This window comes from Postia placenta, assembly GCF_002117355.1.
Source record: "Postia placenta MAD-698-R-SB12 unplaced genomic scaffold POSPLAscaffold_3, whole genome shotgun sequence".
Classification (NCBI taxonomy): domain Eukaryota; kingdom Fungi; phylum Basidiomycota; class Agaricomycetes; order Polyporales; family Adustoporiaceae; genus Rhodonia; species Rhodonia placenta.
In genome coordinates this window covers 1,125,345-1,146,333 of record NW_020169834.1, presented here as the reverse complement: position 1 = coordinate 1,146,333, position 20,989 = coordinate 1,125,345, and the positions used below count along the sequence as shown (strand labels likewise).

Below are 20,989 nucleotides of genomic sequence, written 5' to 3'. Positions count from 1 at the left end.
CGCGTCCAGACACGGTCGCGTCGGAGATTCAATACCGTGGCTGTCGAGGTTAGGGTTCATCAATATCACGGTGAGCGCCAGCCCTTGCGTCAGCTGGAGCCGTCGTGTTCGCCAACCACATAATTGTTGTCGACGCAAACGCAGTCGCCGCTGCAATCCAGCAGCAACCGTGGTGTAGAGATAATGTCTCTTTCTGACTATATCGTCACGGATGACCTCACCATAATCCTGGGTCTTGTAGCGGCCTGTCTGTTCTTGCTGCATAACCTCTACAGGCCGCAATCTCTAGTGCACCCTATCCTTCTTGGTAGGCAGAGTGATGTCGCCCGAGTTAGGAACCCAGGAGAGAGTGCAGTCTACAGAAACTATGGAACTGGGATGATGGGAAGGGTACGGGAGCGCATTCAGGCTTAGAAACTTATATTGAACGCTGTCTAGTTTCCCGTCAGACCAGGCAAAGAACAGAACGTCCTGCTTGACCTTGTCAAACCCGACTATGATGCCCCGCGCACACTATGGTCTACGAAAGTGAGTGCCATTAATATTTGTTTAGTCTTAACGGTCTAAGCCGTGCCTACAGATTACGAATCCCGAATTAAGGGAGAAAGTAGCAGCTTTTGGCAGTGGTCTTATATCGACTGCAGGTCTCGCTCCTCAGGAGTCAAATGTCTTACTACTTTTGAATGACGGCATTGGTGCGTTTGCCTCATATCATGTCCCAGCGGCTTCTGACCAGCTCCGTAGAGTTCCTTATCAGCGACCTTGCGCTCGCCTCATACTCGATACCGTCATTTGTTTTGAGCTCTCTGTCTCTGCTTTCGCCAGTGCTTGATAGTCACCCGCCCTCGGTCATCATTACTCACGCAACATTCCTGTCTAATCTCCTTGAACTAATCTACGACTCAAACGACAGTGCATACCCCATCATTGTAGTGGTTGGGGACGTTGACGACAAGGTGATCGCGACTACAGGCCAAATATCCATTGTGAAGTGGGAGGAAGTCGAGCGACGTGGCACCCAAGGTTCTCGCCTACCGTTCTCCACACCGGGTGAGTTGTTAGACGTCGCAAACTTTCCCCAACTCACAGATTCCATGTGCAACAGATCCACAGGATGTGTTTAGCGTGACATTCTCCTCCTCACTCCCGGGGAGGCTGCAGGCTGTTCAACTCACACATGAGAATCTCACAGCAGGCGTCGCCGCTACACGCAATTTGTTACCTCTATCGAGCGCAATGTCCACACTTGATACAATTGTGTCAGCGTTCCCGATGAGCTCGCCTTATGGCCGCGCTGTCGCATATACGGCTGTATATGAAGGTACTAGCTTTGCGACGTTGAGTTCCACAGAGCTCATGAAGAGAGAAGACAGTCAGTATTCATGTATTACAGCTGAAGCAAGTCACTGAACATGGTTACCAACCAGAGATTTCTTCCCCTTTGCTTGACTTGCAATCTATTAATACATTGCCTATCCCATCACCCACCATACTCTTTGTCAAGCCAACACATCTGAGCGCCATCACGTCGTCGATCCTTGAAAGGGCCAGGTCCTCTGCATCTTTGTTATATCCGTTTGCATGGAGGCACAAGTTTGCTGCTGTCTTGGAAGGCTTTTTGACGAAGCAAAGCCTATGGGATCGTCTCGTCTTCGACAATGCACGAGTCAATGTCATGGGCAGAGGCGCTGGTACCATCCGAGCCCTCGTCGTCAGCGGAGGTGGGCGATGAGCTGACTTTTATCTGTAGTCGTCACATTGATTAAAGGGTTCTCATTCTTTCAGGCCCTGTAGAAGCTCAATCGCTGGTTCCAGCACGCATTGCCCTCTCAATTCCAGTTGTCAATTCTCATTCTCACCTCCTGGTTGCTGGGCCTATCTTCGCAAGTCATCCATTAGACCTGCAAACCTTCCCTCCTGTCCCACCGGCTTCTGGAATTGCATCTGCAGCGGACGCTTATGCGTTCACATATATGGCGCCTGTTGGCCCTCCTTCAGTCAATATCGAAGCAAAGCTTCTTGGGGTAGATGATGCTGCCATCGAAAGTGGTGCCGATCCCCGCGGCGCGCTATATGTGCGCGGTCCGACTGTCGGCAAGATCTTACGCGGAGAGGATGACTCGGGCGAAGGTAGCGAAGATTGGGTAGAAACTGGCGAGAGAGCCCAAGTCTGCCCGAACGGCACGTTCAGAGTCGTGCCGGTGACCAAGTCCAAGTGATCCCAAGTGCTCCATGATATTCGATAATGCTCTCATGTCTAAAATCTGTGTACCAGATTTGTGTGTGTACTGAATCCCGACAGTGTTGCGCATTACTGAGGTTTTATGTCGAGACTGGAGACTGCGATATATCGTCAATGTGATGACGTGTGAAGTGCTCGTAAGTAACTGGTTGACGTCAGGGGGTCACGGCTCGTGACCAGGTCCGTGACTGTGTAACCGTAACGCATACTGTTTGCGAGCCTGCCCTAAACGTTGCTGGGGCGGCGGGCTTGGGCGGACCTTCTCCACACCGTCTACTGTTTCACCACTCGCTGACTCACAATTCTCTGGCTTGTCTTCCGAAATCTTACCGTTTACCCAATGTCGATGACAGCCCTCATGGAGACTTTCGACACGACAATGCTCGACTCTAGCGATGCCGACATATCAATGTATACAGGGGACTCTGCCGGAGCCTGGCTATCGGCAGAGGCCAATATGATGGGCGATGGGTCTGGTGCATATGCAACTTCAGGCCAGGATCATCCTAGCATTGAGGTCGATATGGAATATCATGACGATGATATCACAGAATACGAGATGACCGATGATGCAGGAGTGGAACAGAACGACCCAGAACTGCTTGACATCGATTTCGACGTATCGCGAGCACCGACACCTATTCTGCACGATTATACTCCTGGCGAAGCAACGCCTGTTGCAGACACAGAAGTGCGGTTGTCTACGCTCGTAGATCCTGCAGCGTCCGTCGTTCCGAACATCTATCTCGACGCTGCCGTGACGACTGCGGCCCCACCAGAGTTGGCCCTCGAGATTACGACAGCGACCAACAAGGGCACTATGTCTGCTTACTCACAGCCTGCCGAGCTTTTGCCGGGCCACAGAGACTTCGATGACATTACGTCCCACATCGTGTCTCAACTGGAGACATCGGACTCGGCTACTTCTCCGCAGGGCGAAGGTGCTCAACGCCTATCAGTAGGGCAGAATGGAGAGGAACGGTTGTCATTGCCAGAGGCCCAAAGTTCAATTCCACAAGTAAGCATTGGCGACTTGTCTACCACCCACGAAGATGCGGACGAGGGCCGTGAAAGTCAAACTTTGGGGCCACAAACTAAAGAATTCTCTGATATTCCCTCAACCAAGCCACTGGCAACAGAGGAACTGGATCAGACGGAGGAGCTGTCAGCAAATTCAAATGGCGCAGAGGGCGTGCAGACGGGAGACACATCCACGGACGTCGACACGGCCAACGACCAGCACGATACGATCTCGACCCACACCGTTGAGACCCATTTAGAGGACCCACACGAGATTTCTGAGGGCGTCTACATCGACCCGCCGCCTGCTGTGCTTATCTCGATTCCTGCGTCTGCCCTGGCAAGGGAATATTGTCTCTTCAATCAACCTGTACCAAGTTCTGGCTCGCAGAGCCCTTCCACTAGTTCGGCTCCGCGGATGCTACAATTGCTCCTGCACCATCGGCCTACTCTTTATTACGAGCCTTTATCAGTTGTTTTCGATGCCTTGCGTCACGATGAGTGCCTCCAGGACCTGTCTGATCTAGATGGCGACGAACTGGTACTGGATGCATATGATCTACAGCTTGTGATATCTGAGGTGAGCATCTCCTCCCACAGGATCTTCACAACACTCATTACTCCCGTAGGATAATGTGCACGTACACGAAGTGACGCTTCATGATTTGAATGTGCTCCATGATGGTGCTGATTTATCTGGCCCACTTCGGTTGGAGTTGCGTGTCACATCACCGCGATTCATCAGCCGTTACAACGCTCTTCGAGAACAAATTGCACGGCTGGATCTGGCTGCAGAAGGCCGTGATGGTGATGAGGAGGCACATTCGTCTATTTACGATGGTCAAGGTTGGTCATTCACATCCTTCACAACATCCACGAAAGACAGCTGACTGTTTTTCAGAGGTCGACCAGCTACTTTTTGCAGAGCAATCGTCGGTCCAAGGGCACGAGGTGAACATTTCAGTTCCCGTGCCGGCAGCGGTCGCTGTGAACACGCGACAGCATGAAGGGCACGCTGAACATGAGGCATCTCCTTCCAACCCCATTGATCATCAGGAAGAGCGGTCTTTCAGGGAGCACGCCCCACAAACCGGCGATGAGAGTCAAGGCACGTTGGAAGCCACGGACACCTTCAACGCTTCGGAAGACGCTGAAGGTGAAGCCGACGATTCCGAAAATGGGATCGCGTACCGCGAAGACGACTTCGGCGAGGACGGTCAGAATGTCGAAGCGCCGCCTGGTTTTGAAGACTCCCGACCTGACGAATTCGATGGAAATGAGGTGCATCAATACGCTGATGCAGAGGAGGGAGGGGACTACATAGAGTATACTGAGTACGCCGATGATGAGCAGCAGTTCGGTGAGGATCTGCCGGAGGAGCTCGGTGGGGTCGCCGATGGAGATGGAGATGTCCACAACGCATTTGCCGTCGAAGGAGAAAATAATCCAGCGAACGCCGGGCCTCTAGAGTTCGATAACGTCTTTGACGATGTGTCCGATTCTAAGCCTGCCGTCCCATATGCAGATTATGCAGGTAACGCGACCGACGAGATCGAAAGTGGTATGTGATGTTTCGTCGTCCATCTATGGCACAAACTAATTGCGGTACATTCAGTTATTAGCACCCATGAACGTTCCCGTGCCGGTGAGGTTATTCCTTCTGACGCGATCACCAATAATGAGAATAGAAGTATGTATCAATTTTCCCTTCCCTTCGGACTCTCAGGTTAACGTGGGGATTGTAGGTCCGAAAGATCGTACAAATGAGCCGTCTGATGAATTCACAGAGAGTCCTCAACAAAACTCCGCTGCAGTCAGACTTGATACCCAGGCACAAGACGTCGATGGCAGTAAGTGTACCAGCCTGTGAGAAGTCGTCGCACCTAACCGAATTGTTCAGGTTCAGATGAACTCAAGAATGAAGGTACAGAATTGTATAGTGATGAATTTGAAGATGAAGATGCCGAAGGCGAGGAAGATACGAGCCCGATGGAGTCCTTCGAGGACGCCTATGCTCCAGCCGCATACTCTGACCTCGCGGATATTCCACATAAAGTATCACCAGTATCGCCTAGTAGATCATCGAAGAGGGGACATGATGAGCTTGACCCCGAGGATGAGGGCGACGGTGTCGAAGGCTCTGCGCTGGGTTCTCCAGGTTCGTGACTTCCCTATTTGCAAGTGTTGTCAAATAACAAGGTTGCGCATCAGACACCAAGCGCTTGCGATTGCAGTGAGCCTTCGCACGCTGTTCATTAATCGCGACCGCGGATGAGGCAGTCCTGAGCACGATGCCGTGTCAAACTGCCCTCCGACACGACGCTTCGAGATGACGGAGTGGCTTGGCACGTCCGGCCGCATTCTTGAAGCATGAAGAATGCCGAGGGTTTGCGGGCCGGCATTGCTCGGTCCTCTCCCATTCCCATGGTCAGCTTGTGTAAACCCATTCATACGCTTTTCACCAAAAAAGGCTAAGTCATCCATTTGTATTGCCATCACTGATCTTTGCAGCCATTTCTTTCGTGTCGAAAAAGCTGACTTCCCACAGCAATAATGGTGTCACCACGTGTATCCCGACATACGCTTCGTTTCCAGGGACTCTTGTCGTATGCAAGTACTGTCATTGTCATTGTATCGTCGCCGGTTCTCTCGTTTACATCCTCGCTCCATGTTCCACATGAGGCGTTTGTACACGATCGAGTCTCGTTACGTAACCTTGCAATCCATTATATAAGATGAACTTCAACGGCACTCTGGTGTACGTCTATGCCCTAGGGCGATAATTACATATATAGCGAATTGCTAATATGGGCGTCTACATTGGCGCCAACTGGCTAGACAATTCTCTTGATCGAGGCCTTCGCTCAGAACGAGATCTCGAGAACAACGATCGCTTTAAGCCGTTGTCCCTTTAACCTGCTTTTCTGGATGCCTGACTTCTGGGTGCTCGCATTTTAATCTACAAACTCGGCCCTGACCCTCGCTGATAGTCGGAGCATTGACTTTCGAACAGACCCGGCTCGATGGCGGACGCAGACACAGCGAGACTATGTAAACAAATTGTCCAGTCACAATTTGGCCCCCTGGCAGCAGTGAGTATCTAACGTTATTCTGCTAAAGATGCCTAATCATAGTGTGCAGTCTGTGGTGTCAGTTCTACTGACGCGGGGACGGTTGCCCCTACCGCTCATCGCTCGGCTCTCTGGGCTGAAACTTAGAACGACACGTGCTGCCATTATAGTTCTCGTCCAACATAACATTCTATGGCATGCTCAGTCAGACGATGATGGCGAAGTATTTGAGGTTAACGTCGACGAGTGCCTTCTAAGATTGCGGTATGGACGATATGTATGGCAGGCAGAGCAGTTGTTCGGGAAGGCGGTGCGGAGACCAGTTGAACACCATCGTGCAGGGTAATTCACACTATTTCTGCAGGGCGCAGATATTGTTCAGCTGATACTGGACCATGGCAAGCTTCGTCCGCTAGACATCATATCTCGGCTTTCCGTATATGACCCCTTGAAAGGTGTGTCGACTTCACATCATATCACTGTACATGACCTCATCCTTCGCGTAGCGTCCGCTATGTACTCGCAAGCTCTCCACAGACTAGTCGACGGCTCGTACCTAAGGCCATCTACCATCCTATCTCACATTTCTCCGCGCGATAAAAGGATACGTTATGAGGTCGAGGAGAAGGCAAAAATATCTGGATTTCCCACGGCAAAGGAACTTCGTGAAGCGAGGGAGACCGCCGAAGCCAGACTGAAGCGGGAGGAGGACGAAGCGGAACAGACCGGCATGGTCTGTCATTTTCGAAGTCTCCGCGTCGTTGTGGTCTGATGCATGCAGGGTTTAGAAACGAAAAGCCAGAGACCAATCTGGCCGGTCATCCAAGGTACCCGCTCTGCCTATCAGTTGCTACTATAACGGGGCACAAAAGCTGAGAAATGCATTTAGCGAAAAGCAATGGACGAGGACGTTGTTAATGTGGGTATACAGTTCAACCGCGAGGAGGAAGCGATCTTACTGAACGTCTGCGTTTTATAAGGAGGAGGTTTACTTCCGTGTCAATTGTGAAAAATTCAATATTCACATCCGGAACAAGGTATGTGTTTTGACATAATGTGCAACTCAGTGCCCATTCCTCCCTTTTCAGCTCATTGTGGATGCTGTGATTGAACGTTTCAACGAGTCGGCTGGCCTTGTACTACAAGCGACGCTGAAAGCCACGGATGCGAAACAGATGAAGCTGTCAGACGTTCGGACAGGTACAGGGAGCCCAAATGCTGACACTTACCTCTGATTTACTCATTTGTGTTGATAGATACTACATCGTTGGCGAATATTGCCATGCAATTGTCTGACGATGACGATTTGTCCGCGGGCCTCGTTCTACAATCATCGAAAAAAGCCTCAACTATGTCTATGCTTAAAAATTATCTAGGCATCCTGGCCTGCGCCGATAATCCAACACCGGCAGGGCGTGCTGCATCGTTTGTGTCCGTCAATGGCTCCAAAGTGCAAGTCGAATTTGAGATAGTGGGGCGACGACTGCGGAGGAGGGTGTTAGAAACAGTTGCCCGTGAGCGCCACGGAGACGACGGTGTTAGGGTTGTGCGCCTCCTGCTGGACAGCGGCAAAATGGACGAAAAACAAGCAAGTCTCCTGCTTCTTCTTCGTCTACGCTCTCAAATTGACCGAACCACAAAGATCTCTAAGATTGGGATGATGGCTAACAAGGATGCTCGCCCTCTGCTGTCCGCCATGTCTGCAGACTCTTTGATAAGCCTGCAAGAAGTACCGAAAAGCGCAGATCGCAACCCAACGCGAACGTTCTACCTCTGGTTGGTGCGAATCGTCGATTTGATCTGCCCTTTAGCTCATGAGCCGACATCAGGTTTATCGATCTGCAAAAATCATATTCCGTCCTCTTAGACAATCTGTACAAAACGTTGTATAATATCGCCACGCGTCGTCAAGCGGAGTCCGATGAACCCGTAGTCAAAGCTGTGCTTGAAAAGCGGCAGCGCAGCGATGTCAGCCAGGACGAAGAGCGTTTGTTAACGCGGAACGAACGCGAGATCCTCGCGCAGTGGGAGAAGAAGAGAGAAAAGCTTACCGTACTGGAGATGCGCGTGGAAGAAGCTGTATTCATTCTGCGCGACCTAGGTGCCCTGGGCAATAGTGACGATTGACACAGGCTTGTGCGTTAGCGTGAATTTGAACCCAAGACAGTGCGTGTTTCCCGTGAATCAGACATTGAGCTCATGTGTCCCACCTGAAACCCCTAATGCATGAGGGATTAGGTCCGCGATTACTTTATGAGGTGAGCACGGACCACGCGCGGCGAACCTGTGGTTCATGACGCGCGCAGAATAAGGTTTGCGTTAAACAGACGCGTCGAGACGCACACGTGACACGCGTCGCGTTGGGTCTATAAGTAGCGGAGTCTCATTGTGGACCGGCTCCCTTTCCCCTAACTGCAACTCCCATTTATTCCGCTCTCAACCCCATCAGCAATTCTCTGCACGCATTGTTACCAGTATGGTTTCTGCCAAGTCAACTAAGCCTGCCTCCACGAAGGCAAAGACTCCGAAGTCTACCACCAGCAAGGCTAACGCTAAGCCTATTGCGTCTCATCCCTCGTGGAAAGAAATGATAACGGTACGTAGTTGGAGTATGCAGCAACTGACAAACGTTAACATCGCGCTCAGGAATGTATTGTTAACCACAAAGAAGAGGCACGCTCTGGAGTTTCTCGTGCTACGATCAAGAAGGTGATTAGATTCCTCGAATGGTGTAAGGCTGGTCTCTGATAGATGCTCTAGTATATCAGCGAGAAGTACAAGCTTGACATCGAGGGTGCAAATGCATCACAACTCAACCGAGCTCTTACGCACGGTGCTGAGAAGGGCGTCTTTGCGTTCCCGAAGGGTCCGTCTGGCAAAGTGAAGCTTGCCCCGAAGAACAAACCTACTCCCGCCAATGAGGTATGTTCTTCAACCGATCGATATCTTACATGTGTGCTTATGTGCGCCGTGCATCATAGAATGTACAGCCTGCTCCTGCGAAAGAACCTGCAACCATCAAGAAGGCTGCAGCGAAGGCTCCGGCCAAAGCACCTACGAAGGCATCTTCTAAGACAACCGTCAAGTCTTCTGCTAAGGCGGCAGCAGCACCTCTGAAAAAGACGCCCAGGGCTTCTGCTCCTGCGAAGAAGTCTGCGTCAAAGGCAGCCCCTGCTCCTGCGAAGAAGTCAACGAGGCCGGCTCCGACAACTAAGAAGACAAGTAGTGCGAAGGCGGAGAATAAGAAGGTCAGCTCTTCGTCGAAACCTTTCCTTACTCATGCATATTAATCATTCTTGTGGCTAGGCGGCAGTGAAGGCAGCGGCAACGAAGGCGAAGGCGAAGAGTGCTGCAAAACCGAGGTCAAGATCGAGGAAGGTATGTTACTTACATTTATTCATTTGGAGGCCTGTGCTGATGCCTGCTTGTGATAGACACCAGTCGTCTAAGGATGGATATCTTGTATTTCTTCTGGGGTTTTCTACTTTAGCATCTGATTCTATCCTTATACCTTCCGTTGCCTGCCTAGTTTGTACGAGTATGTGCGCATGTATCGAGGTCTGGCTCGCCTCTCCGGTGTATCATGCTGTGCCTTTATTTTTTGCCTGCCATCAACTGTGTGCTGTGAATCCAACTGTGCTGTGAATCCCTTGTGCATACAGCACAAACCAAGCGAAGCAAGTCTGGAGCCAGTCTGTCATTAAGCAAATATCTACGAGGTTGTACACGTATAAATGTGTGGTCTAATTCACCGATTCCGCGGCGATGGGGAGTTGATGTGCGAGATGCCGAGCACTTAAAGTAGGATAGGCATTTCAGTACACGTCCTGAACACAGTAACTGTAGCTTCTCATCGTCGTGTGCAGATGCCAATGCGAGAGTAACCGTATGGCAGCTGTATAGAGGCACGTGCCACTCAAGCTGAGCCTCTGCGGTGGATGTGTCTGACGCCTTTCATCTCCCTTCGTCGAGTCCCGTTCGTGCACTCACCCTTGCACAGATAACGTCGTCATAATCTAGTGCGAGACGCTATTCGGAAACTCAGAACATGTGTTCTGTCCGTATTAAATCATTTCACTGTGGATTTGCTCGCTTACCTCGTAGCATCTCATAGAGCCACCTGGATAGAACGCTAGCCTATGCTGTAATATGCTCCTGGTAATCAGGCATCACAAGCACGGCTATACCGTAGAGGTCGTATGCGACCGTCTCTTCCTGGGACCAGGATTGTACGTGGTCTAGTGGTCACCCAAGTCATGCAGCGAGCGACGAGTGATGCGAGCGTGGTATTCTCTACGTGCTCAGCCCTGACCCGTAAGTGTCGTCAGCCAGTCTCTCATGTATGGCATAGTACTGATTGTTGTGAAATGCAGAGTGAGCCTTGATCTGTATGGCCGGTGGTCAAGCTGTGCCCTGCCGACGATCAAACCCATCCACTTATAACGATGCGTTCAACCCCTGCTTTCCATCCCTGTAGTCGGGAGTTATGTGCGAGAAGTCCACCTGGCGGCTCAATCGAGCGAATCCAGTGAGGTGAGTACAGTTCAGGATATTGTTCATAGTGCACTTCTGGTCCTGGTGCATGGCGATCTCATTACCTCTCGTGTCCCATGCGTTTCACAGGCTTTGAACGCTTGCATTTTATTGAATTTGAGCCATGGAACAAAATCTGCGCATCTGTCCGCCAGCCGTTGTTTCGTCGCGCGCCAGACGAAGCCCGCCCTTGCGCATCAATGCGCTGCAAGCGCGCCGAACTCGTGACCGTAACAAAAGAACGAGGCGGCAACAAAAATGGCCCACGTCATTGATACAGTAAGCATCCCCTCACCGCAGGCCCAGTTTCAAGTTCCTGCGCGGGTGATTCCTTCAGCTGCGCAATGTGACCGCGGCAGTGTCTGCGGGAGTCCGGCACTCTCGTTGTGGGTCGCTGACAACTCCGGTTCTCTCAGGGGTGTCTCGCAGCAGATGGTGAGTGGGCTTCGTTTCGGTGCAACAATGGGACAACTGAGTTCGGGATGATATCGCTGTTGCCTCAGGGATGTTGGGCGTTCTTTTGCTGCACGTGACAAAATCACGTACGCGTCATGATAGACGGAAGAACTTGTCGGTCCCAAGCCGTTCGCGCCACCCGACGGGCCTGGAGTCTGGGCGGAAGTGTTATCGTGGGTTGCCCGCAACACTGTCTGTATGCGACTGACTTGTGTGTCTTCGCCGCGGACGGCGTGGTATGCATTCGCGGGGGGCGCTGCGCGCGGGTCAGGGGCGATGAAGCTATTGTAGGGAGTGGCCGGGGACCCGGCGGACGCAGTAAATGCGTGACGGTGTGACGTGGTGGATCTCGATGGGGCGCCGCGGCCATCACCTAGCCTAATTGGGTGGCCTGGCACGGTTACCGCTAGGGCCTTGCCGCGTCCCTGCCTCTCTCACAAAGCGCGTGCTCTTCTTCTCGCCTTCCTTTCTCCCCAACTTCCAACTCTCCACCTCTCCGTCTGTCCCCTGTTCCTCCGCCTCTCCTTCATTGCTCCGACTCTGCTCAGCCCACTGCCCACCACTCTAGCCTCCTTCGCTGGCCGACGACTAACTTTCCGCTTTACCCACGATTAATGGTCCGCGCCGCATGGTCTCCTCCGTCGTCACCCCAGGCTATCGCACAACGCCTACCGCCCCGCACCAGTATGGCACGCGTATACGTTCAAACTCTGTAATCAAGCCCTCCGTCCGTCTTCGTCAAGTTGCCGATACACCGCCCGCCCCGCGGCGCATCAAGCCGGTCCCTGTCCCGAAGCCCAAGCCCGTGCCTGTACTCGCGCCTGCTGAACCACCACACGGCGACTGGCCCCCATTCCCCCCAGATCATGTCATGCTACATACAGATGACTTGAACAGCCGAGTTTTCCTTGCAATAGGTCGCGCATTCATGTCTGTCGTACGTATACTCCTCTGCCAGCAGCGTGGCATGTTTGTGTGCTGACGGCGAAACCACCGTGTAGGACAATCGCGCCATGACCATCAAGGACCTTGCGGAGATGACTTTGAAATTCGGGTTGATGTGCCAAAAGTGCGTCCTCGTTTGCTCATGTTTGTATTGACGTATTGACCGCCTCGCCTTTGTCCACAGCGTGTCCGCAGCGGGCCAAGCCATCACCACCTATATTCGGGCTCATCTGCAGCGATGTGATGTACAGCAAGACCATCCTCTACTACTTCGCCATGTCATGTCTGGTACGCCTTCCGACGACGATCTTGTCACAGCCCTACACTCTCGTGTCGGCGGTGCGCATTGCACACTCAGCGCTTCAGACAAGCGGATTACCAACTTTAGGCGTGGCACCATGGTGTGGTATCTATCTCGAGCAGCTGGTGCTCCTTGCCCATTTGCCAGGGCTGGGATCCGGCTCTGTGACTACACTGAGAGTGGGAAGGTTGGTTGTCTTCCTACCACCGGGAGAGAGAAGAAGCGCGAGAGGGATCGTCTCAGGCGAGCCGAGCAATGTGGTCAGAAGCGGAAGCGACTTCTCCGTGCATGCGCTGACAAGGGATCTGATTCGGATTCCACTACGAGCGAAGAAGACAAGCGGCCTCCCAAAGTGAAGCTTACCCTTCGATTGCGGCCCCTTAATGCAGGCGCCTCCCGTTCGCCGTCGTCAACACCCCCCTCAGTGCAACTTGACTCCCCTTTCCCATCCCAGCCACATGAGATCATTGACCTCTCGAAGGACGACGACATGGACACAGATACGGAGTCATCTGGCGAATCTGACTCTGAGAGTGACTCCTCTGACAGCGACAGTGACGCGATGTCCGTTCAATCATCTTTTCAGGACCACGTCCATGCCTTCGGGGACACTTCTAACGCTGGGGTTGAGCCACAGAACGCCATTGTTTCGCCACATAAGGCGCCTCCCACAAACGCGCATACCAGCCGTTCCCCTTCAGTCCCTTCTAGCGTGGTGTCTGCATCTCCCCCACCCGATTCTGCAGATGAAGATGAGGAGTTGCACGGCAGCATGTCTCGGTCTCTCGATCATTTCCTCTTGGACGAACGAGGCTCGTCCTTCTATGATGATGAGGACGATTACTTGAGTTGGGACGATAGTGTTTTTGACTTGGATGGCGACGCGGAGACTCAATGGGAAAGTCCTGGGCCTCGCTCACCCTCGGCGCAATTCGAGGACGAAGTGGTAGTCAAGCAAGAGCCGAATGATGTCGGTGGCCTTCTTGACGCTTGGGACTTACCAGGGGACATGAAAGTTCTTGATGTGGTCGCACAAGCAGCAGCGGGCATACTCCCGGAGCAGCCGCGTTTGAAGGCGGAGGAGGCGGAGTCCTGGACCTTCAAGCATTTCGATCCCAACTCTGACAGCTTCCCGCCCATCAGCATTGAAGATGCTACGCCGTCCATCAAGCAAGAGGAAGTGGAATCTGGAGTACATTTTTTCTCGACAGGGTTAATGACTCCACTCAACCACGCACCCATTTCGTCCTCCATATCGCCCGTATCGCCCGCCCTCGCGCCTGTTGTACCTTGTCCAAGCAGCAACAACGCCACCACTCGCGCCAGCGGCGATCTCGAGTGGCGGGATGCCGAGCTACTCGGCCCAGACAGCGTACGCCTGGATGATCTTGATGGCAGCGTTTGGCGCGAGAGCAGGCGACCTGAGCATCATGTGGCTGATTCCCCCACATTGGAGGCGCGTGAGGGATCAAGACCAGTGACAGAAGGCGCGGGTGTAGGCGCTGTAAGCTGGTCAACGCGTTTGCCACCGCCCCATTTGGACTTACAGGCGTCTAATGCTGTGTCAAGGCAGAACTCTCCTCTGCCTGATCTGACTTCACCGACTCTGTTATCGTCCATGACTTGGTTGTCGCTCAGGTCGCCGAGTTCTCCCGATGTACTTCAAAGCGGCTCTATGTCCGCGCCGCCCACGCAAAACGAACGATCTTCCAGTTACGAACCTCATGTTGTTTCTACTTCCCGCCATTGTAATCCAATGATTACGGCCACAAAGCTGGAAGGTGTGTACTTTCGGTGTTATACTCGCCACTGATCTGATCTTATTCAAATCGCTGCAGGCATTACAGTATATCAGATGTCACTTGGCTCATCCATAATATTGCGGCGCGCGGACACAAATTTTGTCAATATCGCAGCCATTGTCAAGGCGCTCGGGCTAGCTTATCCGTATACACACAATGCTGTGATCGTTGCGCATGGTTCGCCTGCCGTCGTTGGCACGTGGGTGCCGTTGGTGACCGCGCAGGAGATGTTTAAAGACCAAACGGCCTTGAGCACCTTCTTGTCGGATCATCTACGCGACGCCCTCCCAGCCGCGTTCGATGGCATCCTACAGTCGTCACCGCGGCAAACCTACTCATTGCACCATTTCGGCCCCAGTTTCCAATCGACCATCGAAGCGAAACGTCGATCTTTGACGTTCCGCTTGCAGGATCCTCCACCACAGGAAGCCGACGTGTCCTGGGAGCCAGACGTGTGCTCACTGATAGACCCTGAAGAACGGCTATTCTCTCCGCAATCCATTTTTGCGTTAGCATCTAATTTACCCAGTCCTGCAGCGTCGCCGGAAGCGGCAATTCCCGCGGAACTTCCGTTGAGTCCGACCGAGGAAGAAATGTTCCGGGTTTTGTGCTCGGATTGGGAATGGGAGACGCCGTCATCAGGTGCCTCTGTGATGGGACGCACGGAGAATGTCGACTCGTCCGGTGCTGCCACGGAGACGAAGGGCAAGGAGTCGCGTTCTCGCGACCGTCCATTGAGACGTTCGAAACGTGTCGCGGATGCCATCGCCAATCGATCCCGTACACGCTCAAGCAAGAGGGGCTCGCGGAGCTCGCTCTCGTAATTTTCCCGCCACGGATGTTGCCTTAATGGGTTTCGAGTCCTTTTTGCTCGTGTTGTTGAGCTTTACTTATTGCCTTCGTGTTTCATCTCCCCGTGTTGCAGAAATTGTTAGACTGTGTATCGACTACCACGACTTCGTCTTGCTTTGCCATGCTCTTTTCTCCTGGCACGCGTGCGGCTGCTGCTTCTTGATTCAGCGGCGAACCGACATCATTCAAGGTCCCTTCTGATGGGGATGCACAGGCGGCCGAGGACCCCAATACCCTTCAGTATGCATTATGCTCTGCCAGGTACGATAGACCTGGTGGCACCCCCACTCCGTATAGTGCGCGTATGATAGTTGTATGTGTATGTTGCGTATGAAAATATAGCTGTTCTGGTGGCCCGACGATATGGCTGTGTTGTTGCAGTCCAGGCTGGAGAAATTCGCGTGAGAGCGGTGACTAAATGACAGGAGGGGGACAAGGCCCGCCGTGGGCGGCTATAGAAGGAGCGGAGTTGGAAGGCAGACCAGCTCCTCTCTCTGCGTCGAGTCTCTCGCTCCCGACCACCATTCACCCTACTTAGTTCTACTATTTACCGGAGTCTACCCTACTGTAGTAGTCCTGGGCAGTCCTTGTCTACCCTCAAAATTTGGTTCTTGCAAAATCGCCCTATTACGACCTATTACCCTTGCTCATAGTTACCCACGTCGCTCTCGGACTCTCGAGCTCTGGTGGTTTCCCACTTCTGCTGCTGTCCTGCTTAACCTGCAATCAGCTCTGCATCATCCGCTATCCCCCCAACCTTCAATAATTCGTAATATCAGCACGTGTCACGCAAGATGTCTCTGTCTGCGACGGACAGCAACGGCTCCTTTGCCAGAGTTGCATCTGGCAAGACGCCTCCTCCGGCGCCCTCAGCTGCCTATGCGAAAAGGTTCGTTCCTGTGCCTTCGCATGTCAGCGTCGAAAGTTTTGTCTAATGAGGATCACAGAGCGAGGGAGCTCGAGGCTGAGCAGGGGATCGGTGCTCGATACAGGCCTCCCGCGCTGCGCGCCATAGCCACTGGCGGTTCTCCTCCTAATGACGGACCTCCATCTGCCACCAACACGGGCGATTCTTCTACGCTGACGCCCACGAACTACCCTGCGGGTTTCAGGAGGGCGAGGGCCGGTACCTTGCCTTCCAACGTTCAACTCGCCGCTCAGCGGTTTGCCGCCGCGTCCAGCACATTGAGCGGCACCACCGCGGCTGCGGCTGCTACTGCGTCTACAGATTCATTCACGGATCAGCTGCAGAGGCACAGCCTCGCCCCGCCACCTTCGACGGCGGCTGCCCCCGTCCGACCAGGCTTACGTCACTCAACTTCCGTTGCATCCTCCGCCGCCTCATCAGCTCTCACGGAGCGCAACAGTCGCCTCAGATCGGGCTCATTGACTCTGCCCTCTGCTGGCTTGTCTAACGCATTCGGCAACTCGATTTTTTCCACCTCGTGGCTCTCGTCGCGGAACGGAGGCCTGCCGGTTTTGGACGATTTGCGATCCGTTACGTCCATGGACTCAGGCGCTGACGACTTTGACGTACATACCCTCGACTATCTCGGGCTAGACGAGACACTCCGCCACCCGCCAGCGGCCACCATTTCGGAGTTGCGCAACCAAGCGCAGGCGGCGATCGCCGGCAATCTCGCGTCTAATCCATCCCGGCTGCGTGCGACCACGGTCTCGAACCCATACCACCTTAGGCCCTCTGCAGGGACGTCGCTACTTTCTACGCCTAATCCTGAGGAGGAGCTGTATGGTCAGGATGTTTATGGCGGGCAGGGGCTGGATTCATACGGCGATTCCGAGGGTGATTACCTGTCATCCGGTTACGTTGCGAAGGGTTTCAAGCAGGTTGATCACCTCTCCGTCGGTCTTGGATCGCGCCCTCGTGCGATCTCTGTGGGCAATCTCGATGATACCACTAGAGCTCTTCACAGGCGTGCTGGGGTCGCGGAGGCTCAGTCTGCCTATGCAAATGATATTGCCCTTCAAGGTGGTTTGGGTGGCATTCTGCGTAACGACAAGGCGAATGTCCGCGGTGGTGTGTCCCCCTCGGTTCACTTCCCCAATGGCGAGCTGTCTCGCAGCAACTCGTACTTGAGTGCGCCTTCGAGTCAGAACCGGGCGACGTCTCCCAAGTCGGAGAATTCCACGCAGATGCAAACTCCCACGCGCTCCTTGTGGATTGGGAATTTGGACAGCTCAGTCACCAGCGAGCAACTCATTCATGTGTTCGCGCCTTATGGTGCCATTGAGAGTCTGAGGTTGTTGCCCGAGAAGGCGAGCCACATCCCACTCACAGCGTTTCGGGCTGAACTGACCACCGTTCTTTGCGCAGGAATGCGGCTTTGTGAACTTCGTCGATCAGACGGATGCTATCAGGGCTAAGGAGGATGTGCTCAACCGTCTTGGAGGGGATATAGGTATGCCAAACGGACAAACCGTGCGCATAGGTTTCGGCAAGGCCGACAGTGCGCCTGTGGCCCCCGCAAAAGGCACGAACATGAACAGCCCTTCAGCTACTTCTCCCGGAGGTCCGCTGGGGAAGAGTACAAATAACAACGCAGGGCTGGCGGGGATGGATGCGCAGCTGCAGTCTACGCCTACAAGGGCGTTGTGGATTGGATCCATCCCGTCCACTACGACGCCTGCTACGATTCTGAGTGTCTTCAGTCCATATGGGCCGATTGAGTCTGCGAGGGTTCTGACGCACAAGAACTGTGGATTTAGTAAGTATATGCTATCCATGTTCGCGTTTATCTTCTCATATGATACTTCCAGTCAACTTTGAGCGACTGGACGATGCCGTGAGGGCTCGGAAGGCTCTCAACGGGCGTGACGTGCTTGGGAGCGACGTTGGAGCCATTCGCATTGGCTTTGCCAAGGTTCCAGTCAAAAATGGACCTGAGGGAAGCACCGGTCAAGATGAAACCGCAGGCCTCAACGTACAGGGTGTTGGTGATCTCAGTGTCGGAGCTACGATTCACGCCCTTCGCAGCATCAAGGGAGCGACTACCATCCCCGTAGATCAGCAGGTCCTTAGTGGTGCAGTGGAGAATTACCGATCTAACTTGCTCCTGAGCTTGATTGCGTCTGGTGCTCATACTGGCGCTTACGATAGTGCTGGTAAGCCGGCTGGCTGGACCCCATCGGTCACCGAGCAGCAAATGATTATGAAGGAGCTCAGTGGCGGCAGTCCTGATGCCGAGGCTGATATCCAGATCCTTGCTGGTGAGCTGGGCAGAATTGAAATCGCCGTTGAAATTGGCTGACTGGTCTGTAGAATTCCGACCGCCTACCATGTACTATACCACCATTCCTCTCGTGTCTGAGAGGCCGCACAACAGGCGATGGGATGCATCGAAGCTGCGTGAGCTGCGCAAGCGCCTTGACACCAGCACCATTTCCACGGAGGAGATTGACAATGTCGCTGCCGACTTCTTGGACGGAGAGATTGTTGACCTCGCGTCGGATTGGCTTGGTAATACGGTAAGTCAATAGCCTGAAGAGATTGTCTCAAGACCTACCGCTCATTACAACCGCAGGTTGTACAAAAATTGTTTGAGAAGTGTTCTCCAGGTCCCAGGCTGGCAATGTTGGAGCGAATCAGCCCGCACCTCGCCATGATCGGCATCCACAAGAATGGGACGTGGGCAGCGCAGAAGATTATCGAGTGTGTCCAGACCCCGGACGAGGTCGCTCTGATCACGCAGAACTTGCGGCCTTACGTTCCGCCGCTCCTTCTGGACCAGTTCGGCAATTACGTCGTACAGTAAGTTCTGATGTCTTTATTGAGTTAGACACAATCTCACGCACGGCTCAGGTGCTGTCTCCGCTTTGGTGCGCCTGCCACGGATTTCTTATTCGATGCCATGGTGGACCGCTTGTGGGAGATCGCCCAGGGACGTTTTGGAGCCCGTAGCATGAGAGCTTGTCTTGAGAGCAGTCACATCACGCTCAGCCAGCAGCGCCGTATTGCCACGGCCATCATTCTTAACTCTATTCCGCTGGCAACCAACCCGAACGGCGCCCTCCTCCTGACATGGCTTCTCGACACATCCAGCTTCCCCTCGAGATACAATTTGCTCGCGCCGCGTTTTACGCCGCACTTGTCGCACCTCTGCACGCACAAGCTCGCTTCGCTCACTGTCCTCCGGATCGTCAACCAGAAGGTGGAGTCTGAAGCGTCCGCGCAGATTGTAGAGGCCTTGTTCTCCTCTCCTGGCGACCATGTTCTCACGGATGTCCTTGGCGACCAAGTCAATGGTGTGGCTGTTGTCCACAAAATTTTGACGAGTCCCTTCGTCGACCCTGTCAAGCGCCCGAGTTACATCGAGGCCACCAAACGCGTCCTCATCGAATTGAAAGTGATCGCCACCCAGGCCTACCGTCGTCTAATCGAGGAGGTCGGTTTGCCAGTACCCAACCTGCAGCCCACCTACACGACGAACGCTCCTCCTTCCAACGGCAAGAACAAGTACACTGCCCAGAGCAACTTCGGGATGCCAGGTTTGCCAGCTGGGTATCCTTCGAGTGATCAGGGCCTTGCGTCGATGATGGCGGCGCTCCAAATGGGTGGGCAGAATGCTGCGTCTGCACCCCCTCGCCTCCAGATCGACCCGGCGTATGGCCAGGGCAGTGTTGGGGGACGAGGTCGCTCCCCTAACCCTGCCTCCACATTCTCTCCCTCGACTGACCCTTTCAACCCGTTTGCAATGCGGTCTCCCGATATGTCCAGTCCCCGCAACAGCGTTCCTCGCCGTAATGGAGGCGTCCAGTCAGGCAATCACCAGTCGAGCGTTCCGTTCGGTGCACAGTCCCCTAGCCTTACGCAAGCTGCCAACCTGATGGGCATGGGACAGCCCTCTTACAACAACATGACGCCGCAATCAGTTCCGCCGCACGTTTACCAAGCATATATGTACCAGATGTACCAACAGCAAAACTCGCCCAACGTCGGCACCTTCCACGCTTAGAGCGCAAGTCAATCGCACTGCTATCGTTGACGACCATCACGAATTGCTCTCGGGACAAAAGTTCCAGATATGAAGTACTGTTCCTCTGTTCCCTCCTGCTGTTATATATACTGTTCTCTCACTGGGCCCGCGAACGGTTGTTTGCTACCCGGATTATATACCCCTCTGAAAGCAATAGTTGGTGCGCTCTCACACTCCCTTGCTCATTTACAAACAAAAGCAGGTTCAAGCACCATGGGGCGGTGTCATATGCTGACGCTGTGAAGTGGGTGCATGGTTGGTTGTTCAGGTCTCTACTACTCCTCGGTCGCTACAATGTACAAGTACGGAAGGCTGTAGGATATGGCCGATAAATCTAGCGTATAGATGAACTTGTCTGAACAAATGCATTGTGCTATTATGTATCCACATGACCTCATCAGGCCGTACGCCGTCAGAAACAATTGACCGGAATCGCTGTATGTTCCGTGGTGGTGCAGCCATGGTGTACGTGGTTAGGTGAGTGGATTGAGTTCGAACGTGGATCAGCGCATTTATACTGAGTCGCAATATGCACTGTACGGCTGCATAATCCACTCGGAGAATAGCCTTTGTTGTGACAGATCATTGAAGTTCCGCGACAACACAACTGATCTTCACATCAATCACATGTCGATCGATCATATCAACGGCCGTCAGCACGAATCCATGTCTGCCCCATTTCAATTACAGCTCTCAGCTCACGAGCTCGAGAGACTTCGGGCTTTATTTCTGGTATCGCGATGGCACTCTTGTTCTACTTGTCGAATCTGCCA

The 20,989-nt window shown here is 53.4% G+C and overlaps 5 protein-coding genes across 5 annotated transcripts; all 5 read left to right on the top strand.

Annotated features, from left to right (window-relative positions):
* Positions 1–183: 183 nt before the first annotated feature.
* POSPLADRAFT_1178518 (hypothetical protein) lies at positions 184–2,330 on the top strand (the record flags this gene model as incomplete). Its single annotated transcript, XM_024488596.1, has 7 exons — positions 184–390; positions 439–528; positions 581–695; positions 745–1,050; positions 1,106–1,372; positions 1,428–1,721; positions 1,786–2,330. 7 exons carry the CDS (start codon positions 184–186, stop codon positions 2,217–2,219), a joined length of 1,713 nt encoding a protein of 570 aa, XP_024341728.1. The 3' UTR covers positions 2,220–2,330.
* A 3,952-nt stretch (positions 2,331–6,282) lies between these two features.
* Positions 6,283–8,460, top strand: POSPLADRAFT_1064991 (hypothetical protein; the record flags this gene model as incomplete). Its single annotated transcript, XM_024481883.1, has 11 exons — positions 6,283–6,354; positions 6,404–6,643; positions 6,698–6,788; positions 6,840–7,066; positions 7,122–7,160; positions 7,223–7,252; positions 7,314–7,370; positions 7,422–7,533; positions 7,590–7,921; positions 7,976–8,109; positions 8,163–8,460. The coding sequence occupies 11 exons, from the start codon at positions 6,286–6,288 to the stop codon at positions 8,458–8,460; spliced, it is 1,629 nt and encodes a 542-aa protein (XP_024341727.1).
* Positions 8,461–8,809: 349 nt separating this feature from the next.
* POSPLADRAFT_1053735 (hypothetical protein) lies at positions 8,810–9,782 on the top strand (the record flags this gene model as incomplete). Its single annotated transcript, XM_024480443.1, has 6 exons — positions 8,810–8,929; positions 8,980–9,042; positions 9,094–9,255; positions 9,315–9,581; positions 9,640–9,711; positions 9,768–9,782. 6 exons carry the CDS (start codon positions 8,810–8,812, stop codon positions 9,780–9,782), a joined length of 699 nt encoding a protein of 232 aa, XP_024341726.1.
* Positions 9,783–11,950: 2,168 nt separating this feature from the next.
* Positions 11,951–15,581, top strand: POSPLADRAFT_1073264 (hypothetical protein; the record flags this gene model as incomplete). The annotated part of the gene is made up of 5 exons (XM_024482588.1): positions 11,951–12,259; positions 12,324–12,391; positions 12,452–14,072; positions 14,142–14,349; positions 14,407–15,581. The coding sequence occupies 5 exons, from the start codon at positions 11,951–11,953 to the stop codon at positions 15,192–15,194; spliced, it is 2,994 nt and encodes a 997-aa protein (XP_024341725.1). The 3' UTR covers positions 15,195–15,581.
* Positions 15,582–16,016: 435 nt separating this feature from the next.
* Positions 16,017–20,577, top strand: POSPLADRAFT_1064989 (hypothetical protein; the record flags this gene model as incomplete). Its single annotated transcript, XM_024481882.1, has 7 exons — positions 16,017–16,111; positions 16,170–17,499; positions 17,558–17,948; positions 18,001–18,450; positions 18,503–18,708; positions 18,765–18,991; positions 19,043–20,577. 7 exons carry the CDS (start codon positions 16,017–16,019, stop codon positions 20,193–20,195), a joined length of 3,852 nt encoding a protein of 1,283 aa, XP_024341724.1. The 3' UTR covers positions 20,196–20,577.
* Positions 20,578–20,989: the final 412 nt, after the last annotated feature.